At 63.0% G+C, this 13,149-nt stretch overlaps 1 protein-coding gene across 1 annotated transcript; it reads left to right on the forward strand.

Annotated features, from left to right (window-relative positions):
- The first annotated feature begins 1,500 nt into the window (after positions 1-1,500).
- Positions 1,501-11,770, forward strand: SLC12A9 (solute carrier family 12 member 9). Its single transcript, XM_039557125.1, is given in 15 exon segments — positions 1,501-1,737; positions 3,829-3,963; positions 4,136-4,273; positions 4,501-4,800; positions 5,018-5,125; positions 5,238-5,349; positions 5,428-5,585; positions 5,844-5,926; positions 6,260-6,384; positions 7,730-7,922; positions 8,087-8,261; positions 9,019-9,165; positions 9,600-9,734; positions 9,737-9,918; positions 9,920-11,770. Coding segments are annotated over 15 exon segments (2,688 nt in total). The 5' UTR covers positions 1,501-1,556; the 3' UTR covers positions 10,436-11,770.
- The last annotated feature ends 1,379 nt before the right edge of the window (positions 11,771-13,149 follow it).

Here is a 13,149-nt window from a genome sequence, read left to right on the forward strand (position 1 = left end):
AGTGCAGCTGCCTCTCCATCACCCCTTCGGGGTGCAGCAGACGCCCGTGCTCCCACCTCTGTCCCTGTAAAAGGGACTGGGTTTTTTGGGTCCCATGTCCATTTGTGGGGTGCCCATCTTTGTTAGGGCCCCGGTCCAGACCTCTGTCCTTGCTAGGGGCAGGGAGTGCCTGTGTCCTCATGTCCACTGGGGAACACGGGGTGCCCATGCTCAAATCTCTGTACTCCGTGGGGGGCACCCACGCCCCGCTCTCTGTCCCCATTAAGTGCAGGAGGTGCCCGTGTCCCCATCCCCATTTCGAGTCCGGGGTGTGCTCGTCCCCATTAGGGGCAGGAGCGGCTCCGTGCCCGCGCTCCCCGCGGTCCTCCCGGCCGCGATGGTGCCAGCGGGGCGCGGACAATGCCGCTTCAGTGGCACATCAAAGGCGCGGGCTGCCCGCGGCTGGCACGGCGACAGGCCTGCCGCAGATGAAAGCCCCGGCCCCGCGGGCTCCCACCTCGGCCGAGGGGGCACGCTGTGCCTCCGCCCCACGGGAGACGGCGGGGACGAGTGGGGTGGCACAGCACCACGGCACACGGGGGAGCGGCCTCGCGCCCAGCCCCGGTGTCCCCGCACGGATCCCCCCACCCGTGACGCGTGGGGGTCCAACCGCTCTGCTGACCGCAACCGGCACCCACGCGGGTGCTTGAGGCCGGAGTGGTGTTCGCCCCCGGCCGCACCGTGCCCCCCGCTCCCGGCCCCGGTGCCGGTGCCAACCCCATTAACCTAATTGGCGAGGCGCTCGGCCGCCCCGGGCGGCGGCGGCAGTGGGACCCCGGGGCCCGGGCAGATCCCAGCCCCGGCGGCGGGCAGGGGGGCACGGTGCCCCCGGGGCCCCGATTGTCCGGTAATTGGCGCGGGCAGCCGACCCCGGCCGGCAGTGCCGCGGGGCGGGGGGAGCGGGCATTGGCGGGGGCTGTACCGGAGTTCCCGGGGATGCCCGGGCCGCGGGGCTGCCTGGGTCGGTATCAGGGTGTTGGCCGCTGGAGGGTCGGGGACAGGGGACGCGTGGGGATGCAGGGGCGGGTTTTGGGGTGCGGGGAGGTGTGGGGCGAGTTCGGAGGACGCGAGAGGGGGGACAGTGCCGGGTACCCGAGCGCGGAGACCCCGGAAGGGGCGAGGGTTGGGGGTGTGGAGTGACTCGGGCTGCGGGGGGAGTCACTGTGGGGGTGTTGGGTGGGGTTTGGGGGGGCGGCGGAGCGGATCACTACGGGAGAGCATTTTGGGACAGGGTCCGTAACAAGGGCGGGGAGCTGTGGGCGGGGCCGGTAAAGGGGCGGGGCCTCGGTGGTCGGGGCCCACGGGGCGGGGTCTATCACTGGGGCGGGGCTTATCAGAGGGGCGAGGCCGGGGGCGGGGCCTGGGCGGAGGGTCGTGGGCGGGGCCGTGTGGGGGGCGAGGCCATGGGCGGGGCGGGGCCCGGCGGGTCGGGACCGGGTCGGCGGGCGGGGCCGGGCGCTTTTCGGGGCCAGGACCGGGCGCTTTTCGGGGTGGCGGGGCCCGAGCCGGGCCGGGCCATGGCGAGCTCGGAGCGGAGCGCGCTGCTCACGTACCGCCTGTGCGGCGGCTCGGCCGAGGAGGAGCGGGGCCGGGAGCGCGGCCGGGCCGCCGCCGCCCCCCGCAAGCTGCCCACATTCCTGGGCGTTGTGGTGCCCACGCTGCTCTCCATGTTTAGCGTCGTCCTCTTCCTGCGCCTCGGTGAGTGCCGCCGCCCCCGGGGTGCCCCCCTCTCCCGGCCGCGGCCCGGGGCCCCCGAGAGTCACCAGCCCTGCCTGGTACCCCCAGCCCGGCCCCCGTCTAATCCCGAGGCCCCCGCCTCTGGAGCCCCGAACCGCCCAGTCTGGGTCGCCAGTGCCCTCTCCTGAGCTTCCGTCTCTGCTGCAGTCCCAGTGCTCCCCTCCAGTGCTTACCCCAGTGCCCACAGTCTGGGGTTCACGTGCCCTTCCCTGCTCAGGCCCCCGGCCTGGGGTCCCAGTGCTGTGTGTCCCCACCTGACTCCACTAGGATGGGGGCTCGGGCCTCGGGACCCAGGGACAGGAACCTGCAGGACAGGATCCCAATTAGGACCTTAGGGACCCCTGTAAGGGACCCTAGTTCAAAACCCTGGTGTCCCTGGATTAGGACTCCTGTGTCTTCCAGTGCCTTCTCTAAACGGGATTTCTGTGCCCTCATGTCCACCTGTCCCCCCCCCTCCCAGTGCTGGGACACCGCTGTTTCCCAGGCATCCTCCAGTGACAGGCTCCAGCACCCCAGTTCTCTCCCGCATCCCACCCAGTGTCCCAGGGGCAGAACCCTGGTGTCCCCCAGCAGACACTCAGCTGTCCCTCTGTGTGTGTGCAAAGGGCACACATTGTTTCCCAGTCTGCCCCCAGTTTGGGTTATGAGTCTGTTACTGTGACCCCTGGGAGAAGTAGGGGGCAGGATGGGCATGGACTGGGGCAGCTGGCAGCCTTTTGGGGCTGAAGGGGGTAGGTGCCCTAGCATGGGCCGGGGCAGGCAGGGGCGGGCGATGTTTGCTCTGGTCCGGGAACGGGAAAAGCTTTTCCTCTTTCACTTTCCGCCCACGGAAAGCCTAGGGCGGGAGTTGGCTGCGTGCCCGGGGAGCCCCGCTGGGCCATGGGCGGGGGGCCTTGAGACCCTTCCCCTGCCTGGGAGACCCCCCCAAGCTGGGGCACGGCCTTCCCCTGTCATCACTCACCCCCTTCCCACTCCCCTGCTCGGGGTCCTCATACAGGCTCTGACTCCCCCCCAACCCCGCAGCGGGCACCGGGATCTCCCTGCCTGACCTGGCCCTCCCCAGCCCGGGGCTGTGTTACCCCGGGGACCGTGGGGCTGTAGGGGAAGTGTGAGGTGGAGGGGAAGGAAAGCTGCCAGGAAGAGGAACTTTCCCACTGTGAGGGGCCAAGGCTCTCCCCATCAAGCTCCCCGCTTCCCCCACACCTCACACGTACTCCCCAGATCTCCAGGGTGAGCAGCCCCTCGTACTTATGCCCACAGTGCTTTTGGGGCACCCCTTTATTTCCACCAACATCCCCGCCCACCCTTGCATTTGGCACTCGGGTACCCTCCGGCTCTCTCGGGACCACAGCGGGTGCCCTCAAACTCAGCCTGTCGCCCCAAGGGCTCCTTGCGGTGCCGGTGCCCCGGTCACCCCCCCCTTGCCTCTCCCGCGGGCACATCCGCGGCCTGGCTTGTGGCTGAGATAGGGCATCGCCCACAGACAGCCGCGGGCGTCCCCTTCCTGCCCGCAATGTCGCCAGCCGGGATTGCTCCCGTCACCCCGGGCAGGGCCGGGGGGCCTCTGAACCCCCTGTCCTCAGGAACACCCACCCACCCCCCGGGGAGCAGTGCCGTGGCTGGCAGGGACACCCGGACTGCTTCTACTTCTTGCTGTGTTGTAGGCAAGCAGGGCAGCTGCGGGATCCCTGTGGGCAGCTCCTGACTCCCCACACTGGGGAACAACGGTGACAGAGGGGCACAGGGGTCCCAGCAGCAGAACCCCTTGCCTGTTTGGTTTTTGGGTATGCTTGGGCCAGACACGGGTGGAAGATGGAGATACCCTGAGTGTGGGGGACACTGGTGGGTGCTGCTGTGGGTGGGAGGTGAGAGCATCCTCATCCTGGAAGGGAAGGGGCTGGCAGGTCCTGGGGGAAGCTGTGGGCACAGGGATGGGAGTGGCTGCGTGCCTCAGTGGGGTGAAGTCTGTGTGGTTGCAGTACCCAGGGACTCTGTCCTGCAGGTTGTCCATACTCAGCTCATGGGCATACTGGCCTCCCCCTTCCTTGGCAGGGTTCGTGGTGGGTCATGCTGGGTTGTACCAGGCCCTGGCTATGTTCGCAGTGGCATATTTCATCATTGGCATGACGGTGCTGTCCGTGTGTGCCATTGCCACCAACGGGGCACTGGATGCCGGAGGAGCTTACTGTATCCTTTGCTGTGGGTGCTGCTGGGACAGGGCATATGGGACAAAGCTGGGTGACTACCCAGTGGTCTTGGGGTGCCATGCTGAGGCTGGGACCCCCTTGGCCTGGGAGAGAGGGATGGGAGCATCTGATGGTGGTTTGTGCTGTTGACATCTTCCCTTGACTCGAGCAAGATATGATAAGCCGTGCCTTGGGCCCAGAGTTTGGGGGCAGCATCGGGATCATGTTTTTTCTGGCCAATGTGTGTGGCAGTGCCCTTTACGTGCTGGGGCTGGTGGAGGCAGTGGTGGACAGCTTTGGAATCCCACCTGGTGAGTACCGCACTGCGTGGTGGCAGGGAACAGCAGGTGTCCCTTACCCGAGCAGCCCTAGTGCTGTACCAGACATGCCAAGCACCATGCCCAGCGTAGCCAGCATGGCTCACTCAGCTCTCTGGCCAGGGAGTTGGTGCCCATCATGCCTGACACAACACTGGTAGCTCTCAGCTCCCAGTGATGCCCCCTCTGAGCCTTGCTGATCCTGACTTGTCTCTGTCCAGGGCAAGAAGCAGGCACAGGCGTCCACGTCCTGCCCCAGAGCTACTGGTACGAGCTGCTCTACGGCACCGTGCTGCTAGCGCTCTGCCTCCTCGTGTGCCTCGTGGGCGCCTCCATCTATGCCAAGGCCACCTTCCTCATCTTCCTCATCGTCGCAGCTGTCCTGGGCACCATCCTTGTCAGCTTCTTCGCCACACGGCCCCTGAAAGTGCCCATCCACTTGCCCCACTTCAACGGCACTGAGACCGATAACGGCTTCTTCACCGGCTTCTCCCTTGACACCCTGCGAGACAACTTGGGTGGTGAGGAGAGTCTTCCCCCACCCTGCCTGCTGTGCCCACTGGAACTGCCACATCACATGGGGCTTGCTGGAGGGTGGGGGCAGCTGGTGGGCCCAAAGCAGGTGCTGTGGGGTGGTTTCTCCTGTAGTTTGTGTGTGGGGACATCAAGGAGAGGGCTTGTGGTGGGGCTGTGCCACCCTGGGCAGCCTGTCACAGCCCCTGCCCATGTGTCCTGCAGGTGGGTATGGGGTGGACTACACCACCGGGCAGATGATGAGCTTCAGCTCCGTCTTCGCAGTGATGTTCAATGGCTGCACTGGCATCATGGCAGGCTCCAACATGTCAGGTATGGACAGGAGGTGCCTGGCAGGGTGGCACTGGGAACGGGAGCTGAGGCTGGGCGAGATCAGGGGTGTGCTGTGCCTGTGGGCACTAATGCTGCCTGCTCCTGCCCACAGGGGACCTGAAGCGCCCGAGCTACTCCATCCCACGGGGCACCATCTCTGCTGTGCTCTTCACCTACCTCGTCTACAACCTGCTGGCTTTCCTCATGTGTGCCACCTGCAACAGGTACAGCCACCTGTTCCCATGCCAGGGCATGCTCTCCTGGGCTGAGATGGATGCCAGTGTGTCTATGTCCCCCTCCAGGATCCTCCTGCAGAAGGACTATGGTTTCTTGCGTGATATCAGTATCTTCCCACCGCTGGTAACCGTGGGTATCTACGCTGCCACCCTCTCTGCAGCCATGAGCAACCTCATTGGGGCATCCCGCATCCTGTATGCTCTGGCCCGGGATGATCTCTTTGGTGAGTGCCCAGAGTGCAGTGGCACTTGTTGGAGCCCACTCAGCAGGTTGTCCCTGCTGGGGACCAGCCCTGACACCAGGGAACTCCCTTCTTGGTGTACGGGTGATGGTTTGGCGTGTGCCCATTTGAGTCACCTGCATGCCCTGGAATTTGCCACCGCCCCAGCACCCAGGGTGGGGATGGGACTCCTGGCTGGTGGCTGAACCTGTGGGTGCCTGCTGGGGTGTCCCAGCTCAACCTCCCTGCTCTACCTTGCAGGCCGGGCACTGGCACTGGCCAAGAAGACATCTGCCAGTGGGAACCCAGTGATGGCAGTGATCATCTCCTGGCTGGTGGTGCAGGTGAGTTTGTCAGCGATGCTCCTTTCCTGGCCTCGCTGGGTGAAGGTGGGTTGTCACCTGGGCTGGGTGTTGTGGAGCCTGGCATGTCCCCCTGCCCCTGGGGATTCCTCCCCCAGGAGCCCTGCCCTGGGTGTCCTGCTGCAGTTATGCCCTTCCCTTCCTGAGGTGGGAGGTATCCCATAAATTAAGGATAAATGACAAAAAAGGGCAGGGATTCCTGTCTGTGCTCTTACCCATCATACCCCTGGGATACACCCCAAGTGGACAGGGATGACTTGGGCACATGCCTGAGGTGCCATCCCAGGGTATGCATTCACTCTGTGCTCTCTGCAGGTTGTGCTCTTTTCTGGGAAGCTCAACACCATTGCAAGTGTCGTGACCACCTTCTTCCTCCTGGTTTATGCCACTGTCAATCTGGCCTGCCTGGCACTGGAATGGGCCTCGGCCCCCAATTTCAGGTACCCACTGGCACAGGGGACAGAGGCTGTGCTGAGATGCTTGGCAGGCACCCACCCCTCCCTTCTTCTATCTGTGATTCCCCTGCCATCCCTGTGCCTGAAATTTATGATGGGATGGTGGGCAGAGATGCTGGACACGCCTCTCCTGGGCATTAGGGGGACAGAGACACCCCCATCCCTGGGAAGGGAACAGGTCCTGGAATGGCACTGGCTTGGCACGGTTCTCGTGTGCTGGCACAGCTTTGCTGAGTGGGTACAGATAAATCCAGCACCACTGGGTACCACCCGCCCCCTCCCCTTAGGCTTTCCAGAGGTAATTTATAGCCTGTGCCCGGCCGGCATCCCCCGGGCAGTTTGCCAAGCAGTGATGGAGCCCACTTTCCATTAGCACTAATTAAACTAACAGAGAAGGGGGGGAGGGAGGAAGGGGGATTCTGGGTTGGGAGGAGGAGAAAAAATCTTCCAGGAAGAGGGAGTATGTGTGGCAGGCAGCCCCAGCCTGGGGCTCAGGGTGTAGGGTACTCTGGTGTGAGGCTGGGCTGGTAGGGCTGCCCAAATCTGGGGTGCAGGGGCCACGGCGGAATGGCCAGGGGGAGCCTGATCTCCCTCCTGGGTGATGCCCACTGCCCTCAGTGCAGGATGCTGTGGCTCCACAGCAGGGAGAGTCCCCCAGGTGGGCAGAGGGATTGCCCAGCTAGGGCTGGGTGGCACTGACTGGGAGTCCCCCAAAGGCCCCATTCCCAAGGGAGAGCTGATGCCTGTGCCAGGCTGGGGCTTGGCCCCCATCCGCCCTGCCCAACCGCTCCCTTGGCTGGGCACAGATAGGGCAGGATCAGTGCCTGAGGGGGGAGCCTGCTGGGGCGGGTAGCAACAGGCCCCTCGCCCACCCCACATCTGGGTGCCTCCCCCCCTCCCATCACTGAGGTCTCCATCAAGCACAGCGGAAAAGAATTTTAATTACCTTTCAGGAAAAACAGCAATTAGAGAAAATAACAGCTTCTCGCCTCCCTGCCTCCGCCTCCCCGCACCAGAATGAGCGGGCACTATGGCTGCCGGCGCTGCCCAATACTACCTGGGTGTGCCAGGACAACACTCCAGCCCCATGGCCATCACTGCCCTGTTTGCCCAGGGCTGGCAGAAACAGGCTGCCCAGTGCCCTGGGAGATGCCATCTCCCCTCCATAACTTCTCCAGGTGCATGGGGTGCCCGACATGCCCTGGGCTGGTACAGCAGAATCATTGGGGGTGGCTGGTGTGGCCCTTTGGCACAGCTCCCCTTGCTGTGCCCTCCCTACAGTCAGCATGGGCACCACATGATAGCAGGTGTCCCCTCCTCCCTGCTCCAGGCCCACTTTCCGGTACTTCACTTGGCACACCTGCCTGCTGGGCATCGCAGGCTGCTGCGTCATGATGTTCCTCATCAGCCCCGTGTCAGCCTCGGCGAGCCTGGGCTTCCTGCTCCTCCTCCTCCTTGCCCTTCACTACCTCTCACCCAGTAGCACCTGGGGCTACATCAGCCAGGCCCTCATCTTTCATCAGGTGAGCCCTGTCCTCCTGTTGTCCCCTTATGGGGTGGAAAGCTGGTGTCCCCATGGCAGCTGAGCTCTGTCCTGGGCAGCATGTCCTCAGGACTGGCATCCCCAGGGGGTGGTTTGGTGAAACAAAAAGGATTCCTCACCTGTTTCCCTCCCTCCGTCCTCCAGGTGCGGAAGTACCTGCTGATGCTGGATGTGCGGAAGGACCATGTCAAGTTCTGGCGCCCGCAGATGCTGCTGATGGTGCAGAACCCGCGAGGCAGCGCCCGCCTCATCGACTTTGTCAACGACCTCAAGAAGAGCGGCCTCTACGTCCTGGGCCACGTGGAGCTGCAGGACTTGGGTGAGGATCTGCACTGTCTCCTGTGCTAATGGCCTCTGCACTTTGCTGTGGTGCCTGGGAGCTCCCGGAGTTCTTGGGTTGACGCTGCTGCCCAGCTGATGGCTGGGGAATGTCAGCATTTTGGGCACATGTGTGGCACATTGGGCTTGGCTGGTATGAGGGACATCAGTGAGTTGTGTCTGTCCCATGCCTCCTGTGCACACACTTGTGCATGTGTGTGCACAAGTGTCCACCCCTACAAGTGCCCACGGGGCTCCTGCACGTGTCGGTGTCAGCATGTACACGTGGCATGTGCCACCCAGGTTAGCGCCTGTGCACACCCAGCACACACGTGGGCACACACTCAGCACAGCCTTGCACACGTGTGTGCCCGTGTCCATCCTTACCTCTTGCCTGCTGCTGTGTGGCCAGGTGCCTCGGGCATGTTTCCACCCTGGTGTGTGTTGGTTTGCACACGGGGGCTCTTCCTGGCACACGTCATGGCTGATGCACAGGCTCTGTTCCCCACTTCCCTGCCGTTGCTGTGGTGACTAATGGCCTGAAATTGGGGAGTGGGGATGGGGTTGCCTGGGGGCTTTTTCTACATTTATGTATAATTTTATATCTCTCTCTGTAAGCACCTGCATCCCCCTCTCTGTCTCATGGGTGCTGGGGTGGGCACAGGGGTTGGCACTGGTTTTGCAGCAGGGGTGGACATCAGGGTTAGCCCCAGTATGGGATATCTGTCCAGCTGATGCTGGTGTTGCTCCCCACCCAGACATGCTGCCCTCAGACCCGCTTCAGCCCCAGCAGGACTCGTGGCTGAGCTTGGTGGACAAACTGAATGTCAAGGCCTTTGTCAGCCTCACCCTTGCGCCCTCAGTGCGGCACGGTGTCCGGCAGCTCCTCTTCACCTCTGGCCTTGGTAAGTGGTGCCTGGTCTGGACATGGGTGAGGGTCCATCCTGCTGTCCCTGTGGGCTGAGAAGTGCCAAGGGGTTTGGAGGCATTTGGATGGACGATGCCAGAGCCAGGTTTGCTCTTGGAGACATCTGGGGTGAGCGGTGCGGTAGGCAAGCTGGGGTTTGGAAGCATCTCTTTTGGCAGTGTTGAGGGGCTTGAAGACACCTGGATGAGAGATGCCAAGGGGTTTGGAAGCACCTGGTGTGGGCAGTCCCAAAGCCAAGCTGGAGAGGTATTGTGTGGGCAGTGCCAAAATTGGGTCAGGTCTTGGATATATCGGATTGTGATCCTGAAGGCTCCCGAAGTCAAGCTGTGGCTTGTTGGCACCTGCAGTGTCAGGAGGGCTGGTGGAGCCCTCTGCCTCTGCTCAGCTGGGCTGGCATGGTCTCTCTGGCAGGCGGGATGCGTCCCAACACCCTGGTGCTGGGCTTCTACGATGATGAGGCACCGCAGGATGGTCTAGCCCAGCACCCTGCCTTCACCAGCGCCCGCGAAGAGGTCCCCCTGGGCTTCCCCCCGCTGCGGACGCCCACCACCCCAAGCTGCTGTCAGCGCGGGAGTATGTGGGCATCGTGGCTGATGCCCTGAAGATGCTCCGCAATGTCCTGCTGGCCCGGCAGCTGGAGAGCCTGGACAAGGCCTGGGAGCTGCGGCGGGCTGCCAGCCCCCCGCCCACCATCCACGTCTGGCCCGTCAACCTGCTGCGGCCTGACAGCGGCCCGCTACGCTGACACCTGCAGCCTGTTCCTGCTGCAGATGGCCTGTGTCCTCAACATGGCGCGGGCCTGGCGCCGGGCCCGCCTGCGCCTCTTCCTCTGTGTGGAGGCGGGCACCATGCCCCATGCCCAGGAGGAGAAGCTCCGCCAGCTCCTCAAGGACCTGCGCATCCAGGCCCAGATCCAGCTGGTGCCCTGGGATTCTATAACCCGCCTGCACTGGCAAACCTGCCGGGGACCCCCAGGAGGGCCAGCTGAGGAGGAGGAAGAGGAGGAAGGGGTTGTGAACTTCCCGACCAACACTACCCAAGTGTCAGATGAGTACGTGTGTGCCGCCAACAAACTGGTCCTGGAGCAGAGCCCCGCGCCAGCTGTGCGCTTCCTGTACCTGCCACGGCCGCCGGCCGACACCAGCCTCTACCCGCTCTACCTGCACCAGCTGGAGCTGCTCACCCGTGGGCTGGGCCCCACCGTGCTGGTGCACGGGGTGAGTGCCGTCACCAGCACCCAGCTCTAGGTCACCCCTGGCTCCCCCTGGGTCCCTGCACATGCCTTTGCCCAGTGCCTTTAGCAGCCTGAGCCTGAGGATGGCTCCAGTATCCCCACCCTGGTGGACAAAGAGGATACCCCACAGTGGGAGGTGCCTGCAGGGAGGGGGTTTGATTTTTGGGGTTGGCTCCTGCGGAGGATTAAAGCTGCCCTGGCAGGATCTGGGCACAGCTCTGGTGCCAGAGGGGCAGCACAGTGCATTCACAGTGCCTTTTCTTTGGGGAGGGGCATAGCAGGGTCGTGGTGGGGGCCAAGCACTGGGTGCCCCAGTTGTCTGCTGGGAGCCCCTTAGTTGCACCCCTCTGTATTTCCTCCCCTGCCGCAGCCCCCATCCTCTCCTCCACCAGCTCCTCCGGGCACCCAGCCAGCAGCGGGGATTGATTAAAGGCAGCCTCGACCTTGGTGCCCCGGCTCCCCGCCATCCTCCTGCCTTTCATTAGGAAAAATTAAATGGGAAGGGGTGGGGGAGGGGAGCCTGGAGGCCTGGGCTCCCTGTGTGTGAGCGTGGGTGGGGGAAGCAGCCGGGTGTCAGCCCTACTGGCTGCAGGGTATGGCACCCTGAATCTTGCTTAGCACCCCCAGTGCTGTTGGATGGGGGGGGGATACTTTAATCTGTAGTTCCTCCACCCCCATGGGTGCTGATCCCCTGGTCCTGGCAGGAAATGGGGAAATGATTTACGGTGGGGTCCTTACCCACACACCTGCTTCTCCTGACCTGTTTCTTGGGGCATTGTTATTTCCCCACACCCATCATAACCTGCAGGGGGCAGCTGGCCTTGCCCCCTGCCCTCCCTTATTGATTAGAGGAGGGCAGGAAATTGCATGGGTGCTGGACGATAAATCCTGGTGGGTGGGCAGTGTGCCCAGCACTGCCTGATGGATTGCTTCCTATTAGCCCTGGCACGGGGGGCTGCTCCTGACCAGGCTGGGCTCCAACAGGAGTGACAAGTGTGGCACTGCTGTCTGTGCCTGCTCTCACCAAGCCTGGCACTGCTGGCTGCCAGCTCTGTTCAGGCAGAGGGCTGGAAAAACCCAAGTGGTTGGGTGCAGCTGGAGGGAAGAAAGGGTGGAGATCCACATTTTGCAGTGGATTGTGCCCTTGGGGGGGAGGAGGGAGCTGGGGCTGGCCTTGCTCCCTGCTGCAGGAGCTGGGTGCCCTGGGGTGGGCAGCATGCATCCCACAGGATTTATTTACAAACAGTCGGAAGCTGGCACAGGGCAGCCGGGCACCAGCGGGACCCGGAGGCCTATAATGTTAATTATCACCACGTAATTAAAAGCCCATAAAAAGCCTCACACTTCATTAAATTAAAGCTTCCCCTCACTGTGCCCATGGGCTCCAGCAGAGTTAACCTTGGCCTTGCCAGGCACCAGCACCTCTGCAGCTGGAGACCTGGGGCTGGGGGTGTATGGGACACCAGGCTTGGGACCATGCAGCCCTCCACAGCATTGTAGGGGGGTGCAGCATTGCACATGCATGGGCACCCTGTGACACCATTCCTGTCACACCTGGGCCACATGTGCCTGGGCACATCCAGGGTTGCTGTCCCAGTCAGAGATGGCCACACACAGACACGGACACGTGTGCCCATGGCACCACTGCAGTCACACCGTCACACACACTGAGGGGCACGGGCAGGGGGCTGACCCGGGCACGCACATGCACAGCCAACGGTGTACCTGCAGCATCACGGCCGCTGCAAAGGCAGCACCGCATGCCGGCACCGTGGCTCCGGCAAACCAGCTCTGGCACGCAACGCCCACGCAGCGCACACCTACACAAACAGCATTTTTCCTCTTTCCCAACATCCAGAGGTACAGACAAACAGACATACTCACGCCCCTGCGTCTCTTCCAGCCTCCCACCCATTGCTGTCGGTGCCCAGAGGGGATGGGCTGTGCAGAGAGCACACATCTGTGCCTGACCCCTCTGTGCCTTGGCTTCCCCAAGGGCTGGGCTGTGCTGGGGTAGAGCAGGGTGAATGGGGGACCCCCAAACCCTCCTGCTGGCTGAGTGCTCTGGGTCAGCAGTGCTATGCCAAGGTCTCAGGGGGATACGAGCTGGCCCCCTCCCCCTCCCGCCCCAGCACACAAGAAGGGAGGGACGTGTGTGTGTGTACAGGCAGGGATATGCATAAACTAGGAGAGAGTGCATGTGCACATGGGAGGGGGTGCTGTGCTGGGGGCTGTGCACGTTCACAAGGGGTGCCTGTACATGCACACACGTTGGTGTGGGTGTACACACCCACCCCAGATGTGACACGCTGATGTGCACATGGGGCTCCAGGAAGGGGGAGCCAGGGGACCACACAGCCTTATGAACTCGGAGTGTGCAAACTGGCACACGCATCTGCCCAGAACCCCAGAGCACCGCTGCCAAGCGGGGCCGTGGGCAGGGGGCTGCGGGGGTGGGTGCCCATGCCCTGGCCCTGCGGGCGTGGGCAGCCAACAGGGCCTTGGCTATTTCTTGGAAATTTTGCAGCATTCATTTCAGTGCAAATAAAAGCTGTCATTGCCAGAGAAATGATACTGATCGGGGTCTGAAAAGACAGCAAATTACCCGCCTGAAAATGCACCGCTGGAAAAAAATGCATATTAAACACACAAAAAGGCACTTTGCCATCAGCCGCGCTTCCCCCGCCGCTCCAGAATAACCACACTTTACATAATTCTCCCTCTCCA

Source organism: Corvus cornix, chromosome 9, assembly GCF_000738735.6.
Source record: "Corvus cornix cornix isolate S_Up_H32 chromosome 9, ASM73873v5, whole genome shotgun sequence".
NCBI lineage: Eukaryota > Metazoa > Chordata > Aves > Passeriformes > Corvidae > Corvus > Corvus cornix.